Below are 27,251 nucleotides of genomic sequence, written 5' to 3' on the forward strand. Positions count from 1 at the left end.
TATTTGATATTGGTTGAGTCTTACTTTTTGCCTCAGCTTATGGTCTGTTTGGTAAAACATTTCATGTGCTTTTGAGAAAAATATTTTCTCTGTAGTTATTAAGTTACAGTGTTCTGTACATGTTCAACCAAGTTAATTAATCATGTTATCCAAATTTTCTCATTTGTTACCAATTTTTGTTTATTTACTGAAAGGTATGTTAAAATCTCCAATTATAATTGTGAATTTATCTATTTATTTTTCTTTCTATTCAGTTCTATCAACTTTTGCTTTATATATTTTACAGCTATGGCTTTGGTGAAGGCAAATTTAGTATTGTTATATAATTATCATCACAAAATGTCTTTTCTATCTCTAATAATACATCTTGCATAAAATCTACTTTTAATGATATTAATTATGGTATACTGGTATTTTGAATATTGAAAAGTTAAAAAAAACACAGCGCAGTTCTTGGCATATGGAATTTATTCAATAAAGTATCTTTATACTTCTTCTTCATTCCATTTACCCAAACTGTAGCCTTGAAGGGGAAGATTGGAGAGGAGTCAACAACATGAAAAAGCTGGGGCTTTGCATTAGATGGCATCAAGTAAGAATGACCAATATGTATATATGTAGGACATTGGTGTGTCTAACAGGTAATTTTAAGCTGTTTGTCATATAGCATCTCAATATGACTCCTGCTTCCACCCACTAGTTATGACATCCTTTAGTAATGGTAATAAGACTCTAAGGTATTCATACATTATTGATGACAGAAAAATTGGTACAAATGTTTTGGAAAGACATATGCATTACAGTTTAAGTGTGTTTATCTTTCAACATAGCAATTCCATCCTAGGAATTTACCAACAGACTCATACAGGTGTATAAGAGTATATGTACAAGCATAATATAATTTGTCCTTCAAAATATACTTTATAATAGCAAGAAGTAGAATTAATAAGTAAGCTTATTTATTAAATATCTATTTTATCATATCTTAACCATCTGTAGTCTTAATAATAGCATGTATTACTTTTATAAGTGAACTAAATTCATATATAAAACTAAAATATTACAATAAATACTATCATTTGGAAATCCTAAAATGTTAGCATAGAAATGGTAGTTCTGTTTTCTCTATTCTTAATTTCTAACCTATTTTTTCTTTATTCTTCCATTTAACACTCTCCATTTTATCTTCATGCTCTTGCTTCTTCTTTCTTATATTAGTGTGAAGTAAGGTTATGCCAGTTTTATAAATGTTCTTTTGAATGTTTGCCAGCTTATGTTGCTTCTGTTCCACAAGCCAGGATGTCTTTCTGTCGAAAGCTATTGCCCACTGTACTGAATGAATTCCTCCTTCTTGTGCCCTTGAGAGAAGTGTTCTCAGAAAGCAACTCTTCGATAAGACTTAGCAGCCTCCCTGGTGGCTGAGATGGTAAAGAATCTGCCTGCAATGCGGGAGACTTGTGTTCGATCCCTGGGTTGGAAAGGTCCCGTGGAGGAGGGCACAGTAACCCACTCCAGTATTCTTGCCTGGAAAATCCCCATGGACACATGAATGTAAAAATAGGTGGCCTTAGAGAGCCTAGTGAGTTACAGCCCATGGGGTCACAAAGAGTCAGACACGACTGAGCGACCAAGCACAGCAACCTATAGCTGAGAGGAGATAAAATTGGCCACCATCTGGGTTGCTCTCCACCCATCCATGGAATAATATTGCTGATAAGAGCTTTATAGTCTAAGCACAGAAGGAATTTATGGAGGGAGGCATCTCTTTTGACCTTTGGGGACAAGCTCTAATTGCCTCCATGCATATGAGCATATGTTTCTGTGCCTTTGAGTACTTCTCTATCATCATGTATTCTATAATTGTATCCCTAGTTTTCATATTTTATTTTGTCTCTATCGTTGTGCCTGAGCTGTGCTTTTTCTACTTCTTATGATTTATTGTTCAGTTGCTCAGTCGTGTCTGACTCTTTGCGAGCCCATGGACTGCAGAATGCCAGGCTTCCCTGTCCTTCACCATCTCCTGAAGCTTGCTCAAACTCATGTCCATTGAGTCAATGATGCCATCCAACCATCTCATCCTCTGTCCTCCCCTTCTCCTCCTGCCTTCAATCTTTCCCAGCATCAGGGTCTTTTCCAGTGAGTTGGTTCTTCGCATCAGGTGGCCAAATTATTGGAACTTCAGTGCCAGCATCAGTCCTTCCAATGGATACTCAGGGTTGATTTCCTTTACGATTGACTGGTTTAATCTCTTTGCAATCCAAGGGACTCTTAAGAGTCTTCTCCAACACCACAGTTTAAAAGCATCAATTCTTTGTTGCTCAGCTTTCTTTATGGTCCAACTCTCACATCCATATATGTGAAAGTGAAAGTCGCTCAGTTGTGTCCAACTCTTTGTGACCCGACTATATATTCTGTATAGTCCATGGAATTCTCCAGGCCAAAATACTGGAATGGGTAGCCTTTCCTTTCTCTAGGGGATCTTCCCAACACAAGGATCGAACCCAGATCTCCTGCATTGCAGGAGGATTCTTTACCAGCTGAACCATAAAGGAAGCCCCACATCCATACACAACTACTGGAAAAAACATAGCTTTGACTATATGGACCTTTGTTGGCAAAGTATTGTCTCTGCTTTTTAATATGCTGTCTAGGTATGTCATAGCTTTCCTTCCAAGAAGCAAGCATCTTTTAATTTCAAGGCTGCAGCCACCATCTACAGTGATTTTGGAGCCCAAGAAAATAAAGTCCTATGATACATATAAAATAAATCAGATTCTCATTTCTTCAGAGCACACTATTTATCTGACTTCCCCTCTGCTTCTATTCCTTGTTTCCTTGTATTTTACATTCACAGATAATAACACAGATCTTAGCGCATAAAGCAGCATCCACCCAACTTTATATCCATTTCCCTTCTTAATTTTTCATCAGCTAGATTTTCTACCAGCCTCATATGAGTTAAATCTTCTAACATGGACTGTCTTCACTTTATTTGAACTATTTGTTTCTATTCATTTTGTCTTCTCTATTTCATTTAGATCTGATTCAGTTTTGCTCTCATTTTCCCCTTCGGCTCAGCTGTTAAAGAATCCACCAGCAGTGTGGGAGACCTGGGTTCGATCCTTGGGTTGGGAAGATCCCCTGGAGAAGGGAAAGGCTCTCCACTCCAGTATTGTGGCCCGGAGAATTCCATGGACTGTATAGTTCATGGACTCACAAAGAGTTGGACAGGACTGAGCGACTTTCACTTTCACTTTTCACTTTTCTTACATTCATGTGTCAAATATCCATAGGAATGGTGCCTTTCTCTTCCTCCCTATCAGTTCAGTTCAGTCGCTCAGTCGTGTCTGATTCTTTGCGACCCCATGAATCGCAGCACGCCAGGCCCCCCTGTCCATCACCAACTCCCAGAGTTTACCCAAACCCATGTCCATCGAGTCGCTGATGCCATCCAACCGTCTCATCCTCTGTAATCCCCTTCTCCTCCTGCCCCCAATCCCTCCCAGCATCAAGGTCTTTTCCAATGAGTCAACTCTTCGCATCAGGTGGCCAAAGTATTGGAGTTTCAGCTTCAACATCAGTCCTTCCAATGAACACCCAGGACCGATCTTCTTTAGGATGGACTGGTTGGATCTTCTTGCAGTCCAAGGGACTCTCAAGAGTCTTCTCCAACACCACAGTTCAAAAGTATCAATTCCTCCCTATGAAGCAAGGTTTCTCAATCATGGGACTCTTGACATTTTTGGCTGCCTAGATTTTAAAATATATCTTTGCTCAATATAAAGCTCCTCATTGGCAGATATTTTTTAGCACTCTAAGATATCATTTTGTTTTTTTCTGGCCTCAGTTATTTCTGATGAGTAGTTAGTCACCTTTCCTGTAATATATGTAGGTGTTATTTTCTTTATATAGATACTAATTTTAGATTCACTGAACATGTTAGACCTGTGGCTTGGTAGTTTGAATCAAATTTGGAAATTTTTCATGTTTCTTTGAATATTTCATGCTCTATTTCCCTCCCTCTAATTCTGGTACTTATTTACGTGTACATTAGACTACTTGATAATGTCACAAGTCATTTGGTTGTTTTTTTTTTTTAATGAAATGCTTCAGTTTAGATGCTTTCTAATTTCCTTTCTATAAGTCATATGATCCTTTCCTCTGTAGTGCCAGTCTGTTGTTAATCCATTACAGACTTTTTCCATACATTTCATTTTTCAATTTTAGGCTTCTGATTTGCTTATTTTTAAAGACTTTCACATCTTTCCTGAAATTCTTCCTCAATTAATGACTTATATCTATCTTTTCCTATAATTTATCTTATTTATAATGTTATTGTAAACTAATTATCTACCTGTTCCAAATCTGAATCATTTTTGGATTGTGTTTTATTGACAAAGTTTTATTCTTATTAATTATAGAACACACTTCCTGCTTGTTGCCATATATATTAATGTTTTATTATATACTGGATGATAAATTGTAAAGACTTTGTGTTATGTCATCTTTCCCTGAGTTATGTTCTAGCATAATAGAATTATTGGTGAATATAATCTTGATTCCATAGAATATTGGTTTTAGACTTTGTCAGAACAGATCTATTTTAGTTTTGCCCTTGGTTCTAAGGCCTAATTCTTAGTCTGTGGGTGTGATCCTTACCACTATTGTGGCCCTTCTAGAGTTTCAATGGAAACACAAGGTGCTTACCACCCCCTCTAACTTAGGTGAGGTTGAACCTTGAACTTTTTCTCCTCAGGACTAGGCAGCTGCTGAAATCTCTGTTCAGCTCTTTTAGCCTCTAAGCTCTTATTTTCCTTTAAATTCTTTTGCAGTTTAGGATTTATCCAAGGATTGAGAAGCTGCAGATTTGGGAATTTCCTCCTTATAGTTGCTTCCTTTCTGGAATTTCCTGCCTCAGTTGCCAACTGCTTTAGCAACCCAGAACTCTTACTTTTGTTTTATCAGCTCAGTAAGACTGCTGCTCTCTGCTTGAGCTCTATCCAGATATTCTGAGCAAACTGGGAATGCCTTCCGGGGGACATGCTGGTTAAATGTGGATATCACCTAGACTGTGTTCTTTTTTTCAAGGATCATATCCCCTCCAGTTTTCACCTGTTTTTCTTGGTTTCCAGTGCCTTCAAAGGGTTGTGATTTATATTTTTTTCCAGGGTTATAAATATTATCAGCAAGATGATTGGTTTGATATGAACAAATCTGCCATTAGTGCAATTGGATTCATCATGTTGTTTTAAATAAACGATATAGGTGAGGATCAGTTCTTCTGAAATAATTACATTATGGCAGAAGGCAAAACCTAAAACAAACAAAATAATTTTTAGTAGACTTGCTAATAATATGCAGGTGCAAAAGCACTTTTGGAACAGTCAACATTGCACCTATAACAGCAATATGCTCACCACATAGGCTACATGAATTCATCTCCTAAAAATCTCTCTCATAGAAATTTAACCTTATTTTACTATCCCTAAAAAGAATAGTGTAAAAATGGAAAGGATATTGTCCTCAATGTCAGGAACAGATTTCTATATATTGCATAACTATAACTATTCTGGCATATGAATATAATAATAATAATACTTGCCTATATTACCTCCCAGACAGCTTATCCATCTTTGGGCTTCCCTGAGGCTCAGATGGTAAAGAATCTGCCTGCAGTGCAGGAGAACTGGATTTGATCGCTGAGTTGGGAAGGTCCCCTGGAGAAGGCAACAGCAACCCACTCCAGTATTCTTGCCTGGAGAATTCCATGGACAGAGGAGCCTGCTGCACTACAGTCCACGAGGTTGCGAGAGTTGGACGTGACTAAGCCGCAGAGCAGCTTATGTCACCTTCAATTCCTAAACTTCTCTTTCCTCTCCCAAATAATTGAGCATCTGGCTCAAAATTTTTTCCTCCTCTTGCGATCTTGGATCAAATCATCAGTGATGTCACTGTTCATGTGGTATTCTACTAGTGACCAATACTTCACAGTTCCTCATTCTCTTTGGCCCAGCTTTCATATATTTATATTCCTTATCATTTGTTCACGATCAGTGTCACCTCCTTCCTATGGCTCTGTTCTATTGATGATTGTTGGGGTCTCGAAATCAGTATCATCCCACATTTACCACATCTTTTTTATTGTCTAATGTACACCTGGATAAGCCTAAGTGTACTAGGCAGGAGATGAGCTCCTAGCAAGCAGTTGTAAGCACCATGTTTCTTTCAAAGAACTCACTTTTTTAAGCAGGCTTTCTTGCAATGAATAAAAGATAAGCCAACAAAGTGTTTTTCACTCCCTCACAATCACTGAAGCTTGTTTACCCTATACCTTTGATGAGATCACTCTTTCAACCCTGCTATATTTCAGTTTACTACTTCAACATCATAAATCTGTTTCAGTTCTGTCTCTCTCAATTCAGTGATTTGTGGATTTAAAGCCATGTGTTCATACTATACCCGCAAAACTAAAAGAAGAAAAAAAGCCCTGTTCCTTTAGCCTAACCCTGTTTTCTTGCTTATTAACCTTGAAGATTTAAATATTTCTAGGCATAATCCCTGGCATCTTTCCACATTTTCTTAGATAGACAGGAGTAAACTTCCCTGGTGGTCCATTGGTTGAGATTATACTTGCCAGTGCAGGGGACACAGATTCGATCCCTAGTCTGGGAAGATTCCACATACCAAGGAGCACCTGGGTCCATGTGCCATGGTTACTGAAGCCTTGAAGCTCTAGAACCTGGGTGCTGCAACTGCCAAAGCCTGCCTGCCTAGAGCTCACGCTCTGCAACAAGAGAAGTCAAGACAATGAGAAGCCTTCACACACAACAAAGAGTAGCCCCTGCTTGCTGCAACTAGAGAAATCCCACACAGCAACAAAGACCAACACTGCCAAAATAAATAAATAAACAAATTAAAAAAATAGACAGGAGTGAAGGAGCATTATAACAACTTGACTCCTGTATACTCTGCCATTAGCCAGCACTGTGCTTTAGATTACTCCCTTAACCCTTCATTTCCCTATTTATAAATTGAGGAAAACATTTGAAAACCCACCCACCCCATCTCAGTATTTTACCAGCTCATTGAAGCTACAAAAAAGCAGATCCCAGGATACCAGACACAATGGAAGAAAGAGATGAGGGACTGCCTGCCAAGTGAAGTCTTGAAGTCCCCATCAGTGAAAATTTAGGCACCATGAGACTCAGCATGTGACAGGCCAGACCTAGGATGTCATATGAACTGCAAGGAGGCAGCCTAGGTAGAGGTATTTGCTGGCCATTTTACCCCCCAGCACTGTTCTGGAGTCTCTTACTCAAGGTTTCGTGCTCTTTGTCTCTTTGCATTCTTGTTCCAACTCCCCACTATTCCCTCTCCACCTCCAAAACTTAATCTAATTGTCATTCTTAATTGGTACTGGGAATTAAACAGTTATATTCCACATTATTGTTTATATTTACCCAAGAAAGTTTTAAGTTCTATAATATGCAAAGCATGCAATTTTATTGCCCCATAATCTTAAAAAAAAAAGAGTAAGTTAAATAAAAGATAATTTTTTATTTCCTTATGACCTGTGCTTGCCTCTCTCTAGTCACCCTCCACCCCTGTAGGTAAATACCTGTAGATAAATGGGGAAAGGATTCCTAAAGTCTTATTTAAACAGTAAAAAACGGAATTAGTTAATAATTTCCAAAGGTCAGTTTCTCCCCTGTGACTTCTTTGGTTGAAGTTGGATGAAATGATATAGCCTATATATGTGTTAAAATAAACTCATAACTATGTACTTTTTTCTTTACTTAGTCTTAATTGAGAACTATAACCATTTTCATTGAATAACACTCAAGGCAAATTACTTGGAAAGCTGCTTTGATAAGAGTAGAAAATTATAAGCAATACATTTAATAGACCTCTGTTATAAAACCAGTGTTAGGGGACAAGGATAATACCTACATTTTAAGGTTAACTCTTAAAGTGAACCAAATCTCTTTGACCATTAGCAGTGGCATCTATCTGTAGTCTAATTAACCAAATGAAAGAAGAAAAGAACTTTACAATAGGTGCTTCATATATAAAATACAACTTGACCTTTAGTCATACACAAGCAACCTGTTCTGAACAAATAAGGAGAAATGAAAAATTAATCAAGCAACTGAACAATTGCTTCATGTAGATAATTATACTGTATCATTCAGGCATAACCTCCTTCTCTTTACTTGGGGCTGTTTTTCCTCTTCAATAGAGCAAGCTTTTGAATCTTTGATTCAATTTTGCTATTGCCTTTGCCTTGAAACACATTAACTTAGAGAATAAATTCCATTATTTTGTCCATAGCCAAAGCCTAAAGGTTTTATAATTCCCCTCCCCCCAATTAATTCTATAAAAGATTTTTTGTCTATTTACCGTGTAAAATTCTGATCTATACTGCACAGAAACTCAAGGCATTTTTAATAATTTGATGTTAATTTGACTTTATTAGTATGTTTTTGTAAAGTGCAAAAGCCATGGATCTTATATTTAAGAGGGAATGTACTCTGTACATTTGCTCATAGTAATTTTGTTTCATTCTCTTTCTTACCTGCTCTCTTTTTCCTATTTAAAACACAGTGTGTTACAACTATAGTGAGGCAAATGCTTCCTATAATACCTATTGCTGTCAGAACTCCTTTTAATATAAGATCATCTCTGGCAAGTACAGGAGAAGAATTTGGGAGAATCAACAGAGATGCCTGGGCAATGTTAGAGACAGCAGACTTTAAGGAGTTTCTATCTACTGCTCGTATTGCCATATAAATTCTGTGGCTTTTTTGTGCCTCTCCATCAGGTTGATGTTCAGGTCTGTTTGTGAAAAGCTCTGATGAGAATTTAAATATCTCCTTGGTACCAGCTTGCTGAGGATTCAACTTCGATGTATTCACTAAAATGGCATTGTTAAAGTCATCTTGAATATTCTGCAGACTTTTACTCACTCTTATTTCATAGCTGTTAGCTGAAATTAAAAAAAATACAAATGGGAAATTAAGTGATTTTGAATAAACTCTGTAGTTTATTAGAAATGGCTTAATGACAATAGCAACCAAAAAATCAAAATACCTATGAATAAACAAGGTGAGAAATATGCATATGAACAAAACTTTTAAGACACTACATAAGAACTCATACTAAAACCTGAATAAGAGAAAAGTTTTATTATGTTTTTCAATAGCAAGATTCAACACAATAAAAGATGTTATTTTTCCCTAAGTTATTTTGTAAATTTTACATGATTTTATTAAAAGTACCTCTAGTTTCTGTTTTAACAAGCTTATTGCAAGTTTAAACAGAAACTAAATAATCAAAATTAGCCATATAAATTTACAAAATAGCAAATTTTTAGTGGAAGGACTGACTTTATCAGATATAAAAACCCTGCAATGCTTCAGTAGCTAAAAAACTGCAGTACAGGTGCATGAATAGATTCATGTATAAAAATCGAACAAGATACATTCAGGAGTTTAGTATATGATAAAGATAGAATCCAAGTTAATGGGGGAAGGTACACATTTCTTGATAATGATATTATAACAATTGGGCAAAAGCTGGAAAAAATATTATCCATACTGCAAACATTTTTTTCAGGATAAAAACTCCAAAGTAAATAAAAAGTTTAATGTAAAAAAATATTAAGTAGTAGGAAACAATGAATGAATTTCTTTATAATCTTGAAGTGGAAAAGGACCTTATGAATTTATACACACAAAATAAAAATTTTCTACATGGGAAAAAGACTCCTAAGCAAAATATAAACATATATGTTAAGTGACAAAAATATTTGTAACTTAAGTCAAAGATAAATGGTAATGGTTGAGTGGTTTCTATTGTACTAACTCACTAGCAGATGATAGATATGAACTCTGAAGAAAGAAGGGGAAAAGAAAAACTAGAATCCAATAAAAACAAATAAGAACCAAAGGAGTTACAACCTGTAAAAGAAGAAAACCAGATTGGGACTGATTTACATTTATACAACTTTTCCTTTGAAGGTACTTTCCACTTCAGTACAGATATCTAGAACTGATACACAAACCTACTATCTTCTTGGTCTTAAAAATCAGAGGAGAAAGTGTGGGATTGCCAGAGTGGTTGAAAATTGAGGGAGCTGCAGAGGGATAAGCCCCAAATCTGGATATTAGCTTCTCTCATATCATTGGAAGACCTCTGAATTATACATGTGTGGGTGAAAAATCAAGGACTCAAGGGAAAAACCACAGCTAGATGGCTGATAAATGGAGTGGAGTCTTATGCCAGTGCCCATCACAGGGGAGATATAGAGTTTGGAGTGTGAGTCTTGTCACATTAAAGGAGCTTGGTAAATATCTTGACATGCCTATTAAAACACTGTAAAAGCTGTGCTTTAGGAATAAAATTGTGTCCCAGGATTAAGGGATATGCCCTACGATTAAGAGCAAAACTGAGATAGACAAACACTAGCCAAAAGTAAAACCAAGCATCCCGAAATTCCAGATGATCCAAGGTATCTACTAGAACATTTCAAAATTCTTCAGGGGAATACAACAAAGTGCAGAGTCTGTAATTTACTACCATATGTCCAATATATAATAAAAATTACTAGACATGCAAAGAAAGAGAAAATGTGGTATGTAGTCATGAAAAATATCAGCAAATCAAAGCAGTCATAAATGACAGATTTGAAATTAATAGACAAAGATCTTAAAATAACCATGGTGAATATGGTCTACACATAACACAAGTTGGATATAGTAAATGAAGGCATAGGAAATTTGAAGAGAGATATGAAGACTTTAAAAAGGAAGCAAATGGAAATTTTAGAAAAAAATACAGTGAAAAAAAATCATTTGAGAGGATTAGTAGCAGACTGGACACAATGGAAGAAAGAATTTGTGACCTTGAAGACAGATCCATTCAAGAAAAGGAACAAAAATTGAACAGAATCTCAATGACCTTTAAGATCCACAGACATATCCATTTAGTGTGTATGATAAGTTATGATATGATATATAATACCCAGGAAGGAAAGAAGAATAAATTAATGTAGATATTTTTTGAAGATTTATCTGCTGAAAATATTCTAAATTTTATCAAAAGAATGCTCCACAGACTTGGAGACTTCAGTAATCCCCAACAGAGCAAGTATCAGAAAACCACACTTGAGTCACATCATGGTCAATTTGCTAAACACCAAAGATAAAGGAAAATAAAGCTAACTTGCCAGAAAAAAATTGGTGCCAGAAGACAATGAAACAATATATTTAAACTGCTGAAAGAAACACTTGTTGCCCTAGAATTCTACATCCTAGTGAAAAATGTCCTTTAAAAATTAAGGGACACATTTCAGAAAAATTAATATTGAGAAAATTTGTTACTCAAAGACCTCAACTACAAAGGAAATGATAAAAAACTGATCTGCAGGAAGGAAAGAAGACTAGAAATGATGTTTATACTAGATAGGTAATTAAAAAGGATAAATTTTTTCTCTTTAAAATTTCTTTGAAAGATAATTGATTGTTTAAAACAAAAGCCATAATAATGCATTGTGGGGTTTATAACAAATGTAGAAATGAAATATATGACAGCAAGACCACAACAGATGACAGAGGGTAAATGGAAGTATATTTTTGAAAGACTCACATGTTATATGTGTGTGTATGTGTGTTAGTTGCTCAGTTGAATCTGACTCTGCAACCCCATAGACTGTAGCCCACCAGGCTCCTCTGTCCATGGGATTCTCCAGGTAAGAATACTGGAGTTGGTTGCCATCCCTTTCTCCAGGGAATCTTCCCAACCCAGGGATCCAACCCAGGTCTCCTGCACTGCGGGCAGATTCTTTACCATCTGAGCCACCCATGTTTCTTTCTATATGTGTAGTGGTATAATATTAATGCAAGGCAGATTCTGATAAATTAAGAAAAATGCAATTGATAGAATGAAAAATTTGAGTAAATGAGGGCAGAATTTTGTTTTGATTTTCCTTATATTGTTTTGACATTTAAAACTGTGGTAAAATACCCATAACATAAACTTTACCATCTTTACCACTTTTTAAAGTGTATAGTTCAGCAGTGTTAAGTACATTTATATTGTTGTGCTGCTATGACTTTCAAACTATATTCATGTATTATCAACTCAAAAACAAAATTATTGGTCAGAAATAATTGCTAAAGAAAGCCACCTGTAGTACTAACTCTAATATAGCATAATTCTTGCCTAAAATGGTTAAAAATAGATTCAACAGTGAACAGAATTCAACAAAGAACAATTTCATTCTCAGGAATAAAAACAACAGGACATTCTGAGTTTTAATTAAAAAATAAAAATATTCCAGTGACTTTGTTTTGAGCATTTTCTAAATCTATGATAACTTGTAATAATGAGACTATTTCTATTCCCGAGTTGTAATTAGAATAAAACACCCTTAAAGAAGGCTGGCAAAACAAAAATCACCTTCATATTCAAATTTATCAATCAGCCAATTTTCTCTGAGTGAACCCACTTGACTTGCTTCCTGCTGCTGCTGCTGCTGCTGCTAAGTCGCTTCAATCGTGTCCGACTCTGTGCGACCCCATAGACGGCAGCCCACCAGGCTCCGCCGTCCCTGGGATTCTCCAGGCAAGAATACTGGAGTGGGTTGCCATTTCCTTCTCCAGTGCATGAAAGGGAAAAGTGAAAGTGAAGTCGCTCAGTCGTATCTGACTCTTAGCGACCCCATGGGCTGTAGCCTACCAGGCTCCTCCATCCATGGGATTTTCCAGGCAAGAGTACTGGAGTGGGGTGCCATTGCCTTCTCCGGAATTGCTTCCTACTGTGGATCAAATACAATCGTGCAGATATAAATGAGAAGCTAGGCTGACCATCGGATCTACACTCACAATGGAACAGGTTTGTTGTTCCTATACCCTTTGTTCTCTATGGAGAAAGCCCTCCCCATGGGGCTGTGCCAGAATATTCTCCGAAATAATGAAACAAGTAATATTCCATAAGCCTTTGCATTTACATAGATTTTCCACATACCTAGCTCTCCCTGTGTGAAGTTGACCATCCCAGTTTTTTTAAAAAAAGACTAGGACTCAGAAGGTTAAATGTCATGCCTATAGTCAAGTAAGGAAGCTGTAGTATGGGAAATGAACTCATTTCTTCTAATTCTAAGCACCATGTCCTTTCAACAATGAGCAGCTATTAAAAATGATTCAGGACAACTGTGTAACTACAAAGACTCAAAACTAATTCAGCTCATACATTCATGAAAGGTTTCTTTCTGTTTACAACAGTTGTCTCCCTGTGAGAAGGAAAATGGGCTGGTTCTGTATCTTTGACCTCTTAGGTATATCTCTAGTTTTGGCCTCTACCTCTGCATTCCCAGTATATTTCAGCCTATGAAAGCAGCTCTCAGGCCATGAGCAAGACACTTAACCTCTCAGGAACATTCCCTTGCATTTAAAACAAGGGGTCAGACTAGTTTATCTTTAAGGTCCTTTCAGGCTCCAAAATGTTATAACTGCTGATATTTACTGAGCATTTAGTATGGACCAGACACTGTTTTGGCCTTCCCAGGTGGCACTAGTGGTAAAGAACCTGCTTGCCAATGCAGGAGACATATGAGACACAGATTCAACCCCTGGGTTGGGAAGATCCTCTGGAGGAGGGCATTGCAATCAACTCCAGTATTATTGCCTGGATAATCCCATGGATAGAGAAGCCTGGCAAGCTACAGTCCATGTGGTCGCAAACAGTTGGACACGACTGAAGCAATTTAGCGTGCACACACACACACTGTTTTAATCCCTCTCTGTGCCTTTTCTCATTCAGTTCTCTCAACTAAGATGGGTACTCTTAGTATCTGCTTTTTCAGACTAGAAACCAGAAGTTTAGAGAAATCAAGTAACTTGCCTAAGGCTACACAGATAAAAGGTGGTCCATCTGATTCCAGAGCTCAATACCTTAACACTATGCTGTGCAGCCTTCTGCTAGACTACACTGTCTCCTACTTCCTATTTCCCAATAATTTCTACTTTTCCAGTTACCAAGGTTTACACTATCATTAGCATCTTTGCCAATAAATTCTTAGTACATGGAGAGCGAGAGGGAAAAACTTGACCCCATCTTCAGGGAGTTTACTCTTTGTCAGTGGGTACAGTTCCCACTTCCTCTCTTCATTTGAAATCCAAACCATCCCTTAAGGATTATTTTATGTTTCTCCTACATTGAGCCTTCTTCCATCAAGAAACATAACTGAGGTTTGGGGGAAGTGGGAAAAAACTATTGTCACTGAAAAGCTTTTCAGAAGCAGCAAATTTTCAACAATCTGTAAAGATAATATATTCAGTGACAGTTGTATAAGAATACAATGAAAAGATGTCAGAAGAAACAATTTGAAAGTCAGCCTGTTAGACACATGGGGAAGCTACTCAGTACAAGGAAGGAGGTGCAAGTTTGGTGCTTTTGTGGTCTGTCACTACTCCAAAAGCTCTTCCCAGGTCCCTGGCGCTAGAATCTGGCCTTTGATCTGCTTCCACCCACTCTACAGCCTTTTAATACCTTTAGCTCCCAAAGTCTGAATTTTACAAATGGCACCGTGTAATACATTAAATGGCTTTTTGACTATTTTGTGCCTTTTCTCCCTTAACATAGGATTATAAGTTCTTGGAGTGTAATGCCATCTTAAATTACTTTTATATAATGTTTAGCACTGTTAACGGGCTTGCCTGATAGCTCAGTTGGTAAAGAATCCACCTGCAATGCAGGAGACCCTGGTTCGATTCCTGGGTCAGGAAGATCTGCTGTAGAAGGGATAGGCTACCCGCTCTGGTATTCTTGGGCTTTCCTTGTGGCTCAGCTGGTAAAAAATCCGCCTGCTATGTGGGAGACCTGGGTTCATTCCCTGGTTGAGAAGATCCCCTGGAGAAGGAAAAAGCCACCCACTCCAGTATTCTGGCCTAGAGAATTCCATGGACTATATAGTCCATGTGGTCGCAAAGAGTTGGACATGACTGAATGACTTTCACTTTCACTTAGCACTGTACTGGGCACATATACTGCTTAGGTGGTACTAGTGGTAAAGTACCCACTTGCCAATGCAGGAGACATAAAAGATGCAGGTTCAGTCCCTAGGTTGGGAAGATCCTCTGGAGAAGGGCAGGACAACCCACTCCAGTATTCTTGCCTGGAGAATCCCACAGATAGAGGAACCTTGCGGGCTACAGTCTATGGGGTCACAAAGAATTGGACATATTGAAGCGACTTAGCACACGGTAAATAATAAAAACTCAGTTTTAACAGTTATTTACCCACACTCTTAAGAAAAGTTAAGGAAATAACCCATTTCCATAATACCTTGTCCACATATATTCCCAAACATAATAATGATCTGGTAATATTTTACTTGTTTCGCAAACTTTGTCATCTTTTTACAGTATATTGTATATGGTAAAGAGTTGATACTGTATATACAGTGATATATATGAGTTGTTCATTTATTGCTAATAAGGTTTTTAAGAATAGTGAAATTTTTCATAATTCTAATGCCAGAGACATACCCTGATTGTTTTTAACTCTGGTGATAGAGGTGAATATCACACCTTTCTAGACAACAATTTGTGAAAAAAAGGGATGAAAGCACATGTTTATGAGTTAAACAGGCACCTACTTGCTAGTTGGTATACTCATGGCTAATTGGTCAATTTTGCCATTGCTGGGTCATCAAGTCAGTTATGACTGAGTGATCTCAGCAAGTTAATACACATCTAACCACTCCCTACCTCCTGATCTTTTGTGATTTGAGATTTCACATTGTAACAGGCTTGATATGCTTTAGTCATCCTGCTCATCATCAGGGCCATTTATGTGAATGTGTGAAATCCTCTCTCCCTTTCTAACACCCTTTGTAATATCAGTTCTAAAGTCCCATTCAGTTGTGTTTCTTCTTTTCAAGCCATTCAAAACCACTGATACTGTACACTCATTTTCTTTGTACTCTTAATTCAGTAGTATAGTTGAAACCACTGAGAACTGGGAACACAGTTACCAGTAGTCTGAGCTTGTCTCTTTTCACACTGCTGTGTTTCTGAGGCAATGAGGAAAGAGGAAAAATACTAGATGGCAGGCACCACACTTACTTTTACATAAATATAGGCGTGAGTGTGGGTGGCTACTTACTTCAAATAAGAAGCTAGAGAACTCTAGCAACACAAATCAAGAGCCCAGGAAATTTACCGGGCCCTCTTTCTCCTCCATTTTGTATTATATATGTCATCTTAGTTCATATTTATAATACTTTGTGAAATAGATAGTCTTAGTTCTATTTTCCCGGAGAAGGCAATGGCACCCCACTCCAGTACTCTTGCCTGGAAAATCCCATGGACGGAGGAGCCTGGTAGGCTGCAGTCCTTGGGGTCGCTAAGAGTCGGACACGACTGAGCGACTTCACTTTCACTTTTCCCTTTCATGCACTGGAGAAAGAAATGGCAACCCACTCCAGTATTCTTGCCTGGAGAATCCTAGGGACGGCAGAGCCTGGTGAGCTGCCGTCTATGGGGTCACACAGAGTCGGACACGACTGAAGCGACTTAGCATAGCATAGCATAGTTCTATTTTTCACATATGCAACTGAGGCTAATAGAGTTTAAGCAAACCGCCAAAGATCCAACAGCTGGACTTGTAGCCACAGTGGGGACTACTTTTTGGCTCTAATGTTAAGTTACAGCTGTTTCCACTATACAAGTGATACACCCATCCCACAATTTCAATCAATTCATATCTCCAAACTTTAAATTAGGAGAATCCTTTAATTAGAATGTAAAATATTTCTCTTCCTTCTTCTCTGTCAAGAAGAGATAGATTGTGATAACAGATTTTTCAAGACAAAACTACAATGTTGACTGTTTCTCAGCAGTGCAGAATTATTTGTAATTAAGATGCTTTCTGGAGAGAGTAGTAGAGAATTATCAGCCAAAAAAAAAAAAGATCCAATTTGAAAGCAATACTAGCAGAGGCCTAAGGTGGCCACTGTTATTCACTGATATTGACAAATTAGCTTTCAAGAGAGAAGGTTGGTTTCTACAGAAATCTCAATCTGAGGCTTTAGGAAATAAACCATTTCATGTGTAACCAATGATAATTATGTTCTGGTAATGGCAAAGATATTGGAACATTTATTCTTTCAGAAAATTTAGTCTGTTGAGTTGCTATCAAGAAATGAGGTAGGTGGAAGCCTGGAGGCTGGCATAAAAGAGGGTAGAAGAAGGAACTCATCATGTCCAAGCAAGGGTTAGAAAGCCTCAAATTGGAGAACAGGTCCTAGCCTCCCTAACACAAAGTGATGACCAGAAGTAGGAGAGGACAGTGTGCCAAGTACTTCATGACTTGCAGAAATTATTCCCTTAAACTTGAATTGTAAATCCTTGAATTTACAGTTTACCATTCAATCTTCAGAAGACTAATTGCCTCCAGTATTTAAAAGTCCATGCTCTGTCATATAAAACCCATTTCTTTTGACTAGGCCACTGTTACATATGATATTTATGTTTCCAACAGAGGTTTCTATATTAGTGTCAGTAAGTCTACCAGGACCTCTTCAATCCTAGGGGAGCTGATACATTCTCTTCCTGTACTCCAGGATACATTGCCTTATCAGCAGCTCAAAACTTTTCATGACAACCCTCTGCAACTTTGTCGGCTGTAAATCCCCAAAGCTATTTTTACCCAAATGACCCCTGACAGTTATTGGAAATGGCACTTTGTAGAAAAATAGATAATGAAAGCAAGAAACCTACCCTGGCCCTGGTCTAAGTCTTCTCCAGGTGCTGTCCAAGATAAAATCACCTCTTCTTCCTCTTTTACAGCTTCCAGGTCAATAATTTTGCATGGTGGAAACACATCAGGATGTGGGTCAGCTGGAACGCCCAGCACAGAAAAGGAGCCCCCTGAGCTTATTCGGCTAAAGCCCCACTTTTGCTCCTCCTCACTCCTGCCCACCGATTTTCTTGGGGCATTCATCTGAATATTACCTGTGACATCAAAGAAAAGAATAGCCAAAACAACAAATTACAATCTCCTGGATAGCTTGTTTTTATATATTATTGACATTTCAAGACCTTATTTCCTTTTCTACATCTTTAGAATAAGTTTGTTTATTCAACAGTTCTTTTATTCATTCAACCATTCATTCATTCAATAAGTATTTTGAGGGCATATGCCGTGCCAGTAATCATAGACAAAACAGTATCCTTCATGGAATTTATAAGTCCTGTTTATAAACACATGTTTTATAATTGTAGCAAATGTTGGAAGGAAAAAAAAGGAAGGGTGCTATGCCTGCCAATACAGGAGATGCAGATTCCATCCCTGGGTCGAAAAGATGTCCTGAAGAAGGAAATGGCAACCCACTCCAGTTTTCCTGCCTGGGAAATCCCAGGGACAGAGGGGCCTGGTGGGCTACAGTCTATGGGGTCATAAAGAATTAGACAGGACTTAGCAACTAAGCAACAACAAATAATTTAAAGTGGTATCAAAGAAGTAACATTTAAAGATTTCCTATAGGATGAGTAGGAGTCAGGGAGGTAAAGAGTGGAGGTTAAGAACATTCCAGGCAGAGAGTTTACTCAACATTCCAAGCTGAGTAAAAAATCCTGAGGTATGGAAGAGCTTTGCAAATTAGAAAAATTTAAATCTAGGAGGAAGATAGTTTGAGATGAGACAGGAGAGAGAAGTTCAGGCAGGACCTTGTGGGCCACTGTAATAGTTTTATAGTTTAATCTTACATGCTGCGGGGAAGCAAGGCAGTGATATGGTCACTTTGCTCTCTGGCAGGTCACTCTGGTTGCTCTCAGCGGAGAATGGACTAGCATAGCCAGCAGTGAGGCTACTGCAACAGTCCAGATAGGAGAAGATGGTAGCTTGGGCTGGTGACAGCAGTGGAGAGAAGGCAAGTAGGCATTTTGAGATGCATTTCAGAGATAAAAATCAGCAAAATCTGGTTATGAATATGGAATGGTAAAGGAGAGAAAGTTGGTGAACAAAAAGAATAGCTCCCACCTTCCTAAAACAAGCAAATGGAAAGATAAACAGGCTAAGAGGAGAAAACAAATTTAAGTTTCAAGGTTTGTGGTCCCTGTAAATCATCTAACTGATGATGTCAAGGAGCCAGTTAGACATAGATTTTAAGCCCAAAGAAGAAGTTTTAGCTACATTTAATAAAATTTGAATAATTTTGAAATTTGGAAGTTATTGGCATAAAGATGTTATTAAAGCCATGTAAATTAATATTACCCAGTAAGAATTTCAGCTGTAAAAACAAAGAGCATTTTCTGAGTGCTTCCTATATGTCAGGCACTTTTTAAAGTACCTTCCATGTATCAACTATTTAACTTTTTCAGCAATGCTATGAAGAGAGCACAATTGCCCCCATGTTTATAGATGATGAAGCTAAGCATACAGAGTCTAAGTAACTTGCCCAAAGTCACACAACTAGTAAATGGAGGAGCTAGATTTCAAACTCAGGCAGTGTGGCTCCAGATAGAAGAGTGAGAAGGTTAAGACTAAGCTCTGATAATTGTCAACACTTAGAGGCTTGGTAGAAAAAGAGGAGGGGAAAAAGAGCCTAAGAATAAAAATTCCAGAGAATAAGAGGTAATTCGAAGAGTGTGTTATCATAGAAACCAGGAAATGACAAAAGAGAAATCGATCAGCTGTGTCAAGTAAAATGAGGACTGAAATGTGTCCTTTGGACTTAACAGCAGGTGGTCATTGGTAACTAGAACCAAAGCAATTCCAGTGGAGTCACGGTCATGTGGCTGGAAGTCTGCTTGCAGTGAGCTGAATAGTAAACTGGGGGCAAGAAGGTACAGACAGATTTATCAAGGAACTAGATGACAGAGAGTAAAGAGGTGGACAGTAGCTTAAGGGGGACCAACAAAATTTCTTTTTAATATTCTTGAATGCTGTTCAGAGGGATCAGTAGTGTGGGAACATGCAAGGGAGAGCTCTCAAGCTCTGAATGCGCACGCTGGGTGGAATCTCCAGCAGATTCAGCAGAGGCCCTGGGGAGGAGAGGAAGGGAGTAGTTGCTGTAGTGTCTAGAGATTTGGTTGTGTGAAAACAGAGCAGTTTCCATTTTGTGCCACGTTGTGTATGTTCAGGGTCATCACCTAAAAATGAGCTAACGAATGTTATGTGAGCTAGGCATGCTTAGAGAAATCTAAATTTTTCTTTCTGTGCTATCAAGGGCCTATATGAAGTACACAGATAAAAGCAGAGTTGAATATGACTTTTCTTTTCTTAGTGTACTGTAGATATTGATATTTGAATCCTTTAAATTCATGGCTTTAAAAAAGATACCATCTGTAGTCTGCAAGCTCCTTGATAGGAATCAAATCTTATTGATTTGATATCAATAAATCCTGGTATCCCAAGTTCCTAGGACTAAGCCTGTCACTTAGTAGGCTTTCAAAAACATTTATGTATAATATAAAAGAGGAGATATCTATTTAGAAATGAAGTATTACATCTAGATACAAAATCATATCTTGGTAGTAAAGTTGAGTTACCTTGTGAATTGATTTACATTGGTTTTGAAGTAATCCAAATTATTTTAAATATAGGTAAGAGCAAGTTATATTCTAGCAACACAAAAAATATCAAGAGATGCAAATCCACTGTAGCATCTTAATTGTTTTCTACTGAAAAGTACATATAGTAGAAAAATATAGAATCATGCTGTTGTATAGTCCAAATGATTGGTTATAGTGGCTAAAAGATTAAAGATTCTTAAAGATTCTGCTGTTTTGCAAATAAGAATGATTCCAAACATTTTTTTAAGATTATGTTTAAAGACTACAGCATATTTCTGTTTGTTATACTTTAACCACTGCTTCCTCTCAGGAACTACTATAATAATGGTGTTTAAAAGAGATGTGTACTGTCTATGTATTTGGCACTTTTATCTTGAAGGAAGGCAGAACATCTTCAGGAAGCCCTCACTTTCCTGTAATATCCACACTCATATTTTTCCAGGAACTCATTTCCTGTGTGGATTGTTTGGGCTGTTTGCTTCCTTCTTTAAACTGCTAACAACTTTTTGCCTAAAGCTCTATAGAGAAATATAGGAGTTGAAACTGAGAAAATTCAATTAATCCCCTTGCCTGGTAGTAATTCTATAAGACAGTCACAAGAAAGAGGTCAAAATAATCTGTGGGAATTACCTACTGCTTTCCTGTTATCCACTACCGTAAAACACTAAGGATTGAAGAGATAATCAACAAATTATGCACTGACTTGCACGAGTTTTGAAATTCACCTCTCTCTAATACATACACATACACACACTCACTAGAAATACACACACTAAATGATGTTATTCAAATCACAGTGTTTATGATTCTTACCATTTGTTATGTAACCTGGAACATACATAGCGTGACTTCCTGGAATAGCATGGGCTAGGGTGCTTATGCTGGGAGAATGGTTGACATGCACTTTCAGGCTATATCTACCATTTACAGCAAAGGAGAAAAAATACCTCGAGTAAATTCCATCATTTTTTATGACATCGGCACCTGTTCATATATATATATAGAAAAAACTCAAGGTCAGTAGTTATCACAGTTGATTACTAACATTTAATTAAATCATTAAAATAAGATTTGTTCTCCTTATTTTTCCAATTTTTAGCATACACTTGCATGCTAATAGCTACTTTTCACATTATCAGGTGGTTAAAAAATTCCATTGGCTCTATAATTTCTCCTTGTGATTCATTAACCTCTGAAAAATTATTTTCTAAAGGTGAATGAGTTCTACCTGCTTGTGCTAGTAAAGCATTTAATCACCTTTAGAGTTCTCATTTCTATCACTGAGAATAGTACTAGGTTTTCACAGAAACCAAATACATTCTTAAGTCAGTTTATAGTCACAGACCCTTTTGAGATAAAAGTTTTCTGCTCCTAGTGAATAAATATATATGCACATAAACACACACTTTCATACAAATTCAAGATGTTTATGAATACCCCAAAGCCCTGATTTAAAAAAAAACTTTGGTAGTTGATATAACAATGTGAAATTATCTAATTTCCTCATTAGAGGATCTATGGAACTGTTGTTCTCAATTTGAAGAGGCTCACTGACTTGGAGTATGACAGGCTTTGGGATCTGTCTGCTTCAGGAGAATGTGCCTTATTTCTGGAGGCATTCTGAAAGCTTGATAGACTTTCTTCCATTTGCATTGCTCTTCAGAGAGCCATTCAATTCCAAACCAAGTACGGGACTGAGTGGCAGCAAGGCCTGGACTCCAGGGCAGCCATAGAAGGTATAGCTTAGGCCGGAGATCACGTTCACTGTTCAAGTGCAGATGGCCACATGGGGCAAGCAGCTTGTCCTATTCTAGAGTCAGTTCGGTTCTCACACCACACACCCGAGCCCTGCACTGAAAGGCTCTAGAATCTCAACTAGACAGGCAGGGCTGCTTCTTAACATGAGAAAAATGGGAGTATATTTTATTAAAACAGAAAAACACTAAGCACTTTATGATCATAGTTTTAGAAAACGTTTTTATGTACTGGAAAGAAACCAGATCTTGATATTTATTGTTTTAATTATTTATAAGGTCTGTCTTTGTTGAGAAATGATAAAGCCAAATCTCTTCCTGCCATGGTTACCACTGCTACCTCTTTTAATTGCTGAGTCAGAAAGAAATGGGAAAGAACACTGACTTGGATCTCAGGGGACTTTTTTAAGGTCTGGATCTGCCACTTAGTAGCTGATCCCTCTGAGCCCCAGTTTTCTCTCCTGTAAAATGGGCATAACATCTCACATGATGATTGTGATGATTACTTGAGAGTATGCATAAGAAAGTACATTTTAAATTATGACATTTTATTAGTATAAATTTTATTATTGTTTGTTTTATTAGCTGATAAATACTATTTCCATTATAAAAATAAGTATTAGAAAACTGTATGCAAGTGTGTAAATACAGGGGGAAAATCAAAATTTACACTTTGATGTTTAAACAGCCTTTTCATTGTTTCTTTCATCTGGCTTAAATTTTGACATCAAATAAATAAAATGGTTCCAGAGAATAAATATAAAAGCCTGTTGAGCATGTTGAAGTGCTCTTTCTCAAGACAGCAGGATCTGTTCTCCAGGCCAGCCCAAGTGTATTTTCAGAGGATATAAAAAAAGTGGAAGGTGTGGCCAGAGATAAGCATCAGAGTCTGAAAAGTTGTTTGGATCCGTTCCAGTAGGCCAAACAAGAGGACTTCAGGATTATTGTCTAAGGTGGACTTGAACTGAAATCCTTTAAACGAACATTTGCTTCATAAATATCATACAAGATTGCCATGGCAAGATACTAATGAGTTGTCAAACATAAGGCTCTTGAAAAAAATTTACCTTTGAAACAACAAAGGGAAGTAGTATGATTTTATTGGTAGATCAAACATTGGGGCTGCCAACATAAACTTTGAGGTCTATTGTAATTCTGAGAATTTAGTTTAGGAAAAGAACAGAACAGGAAAGATAAAACAATAAAGGAGTTTGTTTTTAAAAGTTAACACAAGTTAATCAGAAAGAGCCCAGCTGCTGGTCTTTGCCCAGCTTGATGCTGTGCTATGAGGTATGATGATGAAATTCTTAACTCTCTTTGTGCAGAATAAGTGCTTTGAGGCAGAGTTTGGTTTTATTTGCTTTGTTTTTCCAGTGATAGAAAAATCTCTATCCTGATTCCACTAGGCTTGCTGGCCGGGTCTTCTTGTGATCAAATTAACACATGTAAAAGGCACTGGCTATTGTCTCTCATCAACTGCTGCTGCTGCTGCTGCTGCTAAGTCGCTTCAGTCGTGTCCGACTCTGTGCGACCCCATAGACGGCAGCCCACCAGGCTCCGCCGTCCCTGGGATTCTCCAGGCAAGACTACTGGAGTGGGCTGCCATTTCCTTCTCCAGTGCATGAAAGGGAAAAGTGAAAGTGAAGTCGCTCAGTCATGTCCGACTCTTAGCGACCCCATGGACTGCAGCCTACCAGGCTCCTCCATCCATGAGATTTCCCAGGCGAGAGTACTGGAGTGGGGTGCCATTGCCTTCTCCACTCATCAACTGAGCTACTTGATTAAAAAATAGTCTATGACATCTCATGACTCACAAGTTCAAACACCTCCCTTTTTGGGTTTTCATTTACTATTTAATTGTCTAATCCAATTATTTCAGTGCATAGTAAAACTGGTGAATCCGAGAGGAATGTGGGCATGCCTATTCCCAAGTGACCTTACTGAATGTGCTCAGTGTCACAGGACAAGTGGAAGCCAAGACCTGAATGTTGGGAGACTTCCTCCCTCAATGCTGCTCACACACAGCCACTCTCAGGAGCCTCAAGGGGACTCTCTTTTCCCAAGTTCACTTTTTGCTTTTGCTATGCAGATGGAAACCTGTAGCTACTTGGTATGTCAATGACTATGACAATTTGAGAATCTCATAAGATTAGGTGAGAAAAAATATAAATTTAGAGAATTAAAAAAATAAGCTTCATATTCATATTGCGGCATCAGAACAGCTCTTAAGAACGTGAAAAATGAAATGGAATTCCTTGTTACCTGCTCCATCATCAAAAAGTTTCAACATAACTGGATCTGCAGTCTCTGGCTCAATTGTAGCAGTTACAGTGGCATTGAGAATGGGATAAAACCCCTTTCTCACAATTGCATAAATCATCAAAGGATGGGGAAAATGGGTGCTGTCTCTTTCCACAAAGGCTTCCACAGTGGCAGGGGGCATTGCTGAGCGGGAGGCGCGAGAGGTCACTGTCACTTTCAAGGCTTGAGGAGAGTGGTGGGTATTGTTCAGTGTATAAGTCCATAGCCCAGGCTGCAAAACAAAGACTTTGTTTGTCAAGAAGAAAGTCAACCCTTATTTTAAAGTGCAAGCCTAACCTCCAAGGGTTTATTGTTCTTGTTTTTTTGATACTGCATTTTCTAAAATAATACAAAAGAATGTCAGGAAGAGTAATATTGGTTAAGAGATAACTAAATTCAGTATTTACATGACTTTCACTGTACAACCCACTTTCTCTTTAGGAATTAAACCCTGAATTTGTTTGTGGGGAAGGACACAACTGGATTCACATTTTTAGAGAATAATAAGTGTCCAGCTTCAAAGTACTTGGCAAACGTTAATCTGAGCTCCTTCACCCAAAAGGAGGTTCAGTGTTTTTATTCCTTTAACATAATGGAAAAAATTATAGCAAATAAAGTGGACAATTATGATTTATGTGGATAACCTGCACTAAAAGGCAATGCTGCTAAGTCGCTTCAGTCGTGTCCGACTCTGTGCGACCCCATAGACGGCAGCCACCGGGCTCCGACGTCCCTGGGATTCTCCAGGCAAGAATACTGGAGTGGGTTGCCATTTCCTTCTCCAGTGCATGAAAGGGAAAAGTGAAAGTGAAGTCGCTCAGTCGTGTCCGACTCTTAGCGACCCCATGGACTGTGGCCTACCAGGCTCCTCCATCCATGGGATTTTCCAGGCAAGAGTACTGGAGTGGGGTGCCATTGCCTTCTCCCTAAAAGGCAATAGTATCCTTCCTTCCCTCTACTTCCTTCAATATTCCCAGACCCAGAAATCTCAAGCAACAAAATCCACATGTACTATAAGGGATCAAGAAAAGGAATACTATTTTTTAATAGATCAGGATTTCATAATGTCTATGTTGAATTATAGAAATATTGCTAGATGCCATTCTCTTTATCTGCCTGGGCTGCCTGAGGGAAACCTACAAAAGAATATCTAGAAGAAAAAACTTAAACTACAATGTAGCAGAAATTTGTTCTTTCGATAAAATTGTCCATAAGTATCCCCCTTTTTCCTCATTCCTGCTGCTGATCCTTCTTAAACCCTGGAAGTAGCAAGAGGAACACAGTGGAACAGGAGGAAGAAGAGAGAACAATGGGTTAAGATTTGACTATAAAATTAAGATGCCTGAATGCCCTTCCCAGCCTTCTTCATTGGGAAACAATGCTTTACCATTTTACAGTGAAGTCACAATTCAAGCAACAAGATTATCTATCTTTTTTTTTCTGGTTTTTTTTTTTTTTTTTAAGCTTTTGTACTCATAACATTAGTAACAGACACATGGTGGAAATTCCACATGGAAAACTTCTCTGTGGGAGTAATAAGTGTTTTGGTACAGGGCACCTAATCCAGACAAAGGGGTCAGGCAAAAGCAGCAAGAAGTAGGTAAAGTGTTCCTGGTCCTTGTGCACAGGTGTGAAAAGAACATGATGAGTGTGGAGAAAAGTAGGAGCAGAGCATAAGGTATTTGGGAGAAAGGTTAAGAGATAAGCTTGGGGTCGGGGAGTGGGAGGTACAAATAGTATATAAGAGAGGCTCAGTGATATATTGTGCAACCTGGGGAATATAGTCAATCTTTTGTAATAAGTGTAAATGGAAAGTAGCCTTTAAAATTATATTAAAAATTTTTAATTAGAAAATAATTTTAAAAAAGAGATAAGTTTAGGCAGAAGCCAGAAAGTAATAGGCTTGGTATATAATAATAACCACATGTATTTTATTCTGAGACCATTAAAAAATTTTGAGTAGGACACAGATTTGATAAGATTTGTGCTTCAGAATGATCACTCTAATATAAAGGTGGTTGAAAGAAAGGATACTGGTGCAGAGGCTGGAAGACCTAGCAGAGGCTATCAACAGTAACGTGAAGAGGAGCTGAAGGCCAACAGACCTGAAGAGGGACTACATTCAGGCAAAGCAAGAGTGAATCTAACAAATTTACCACCCTTCTTAGAACCTTTAGTGGTTCCCTTTAACTGTTCCTCTTATTGACTCCTATATATCCGTCTAGTCCCATCACGCCCTCCTCTTCTTCCCCTAAATCTCCACTTTCTATGCTATTCTGTATTTCATCCACATCAAACTAGTACTTATAGTTCTATGAAAAGTCATATTCTTTTTCTATAAGCCTTTCGATGTGCTGTTTCCTCTGCCCAGAATGACGTTTACACCTCTGGCTCCTTAGTCCTCCATATTTCCATTTGGATGTCTTCACTTTCAGGAAGCATTCTCCTTCCCCTACTGCCTGCACATGCCTTCTTGTGTGTTCTGAGTACCCTGTTCTTATTCCTATTATGGCATTTTATTGTAAAGCACCTAGAACAAGACCCTGCACATAGGAGGTGTTCCAAAACACATGTACTGCATGTGTTTATATTATAAATTCTAAGTAGAGGGTTTTTT

At 37.9% G+C, this 27,251-nt stretch overlaps 1 protein-coding gene across 3 annotated transcripts in view; it reads right to left on the minus strand.

The window, feature by feature from the left end:
- Positions 1-8,441: 8,441 nt before the first annotated feature.
- Positions 8,442-27,251, minus strand: part of CLCA2 (chloride channel accessory 2) — a 53,847-nt gene continuing 35,037 nt past the window's right edge. For all 3 annotated transcript variants that reach the window (XM_081489968.1, XM_081489967.1, XM_081489966.1), the window contains 4 exons: positions 24,596-24,866; positions 21,393-21,563; positions 17,784-18,017; positions 8,442-8,986 (listed from right to left, as the gene is read on the minus strand). In XM_081489968.1, coding sequence (XP_081346094.1) covers positions 8,544-8,986; positions 17,784-18,017; positions 21,393-21,563; positions 24,596-24,866 — 1,119 coding nt within the window. In that variant the 3' untranslated portion in view covers positions 8,442-8,543. The remainder of the gene's footprint in view (positions 8,987-17,783; positions 18,018-21,392; positions 21,564-24,595; positions 24,867-27,251) is intronic.

The sequence above is a fragment of the Giraffa tippelskirchi genome, chromosome 5 (assembly GCF_054371585.1).
Source record: "Giraffa tippelskirchi isolate mGirTip1 chromosome 5, T2T-mGirTip1v1.2.pri, whole genome shotgun sequence".
In the NCBI taxonomy this organism is placed as follows: domain Eukaryota; kingdom Metazoa; phylum Chordata; class Mammalia; order Artiodactyla; family Giraffidae; genus Giraffa; species Giraffa tippelskirchi.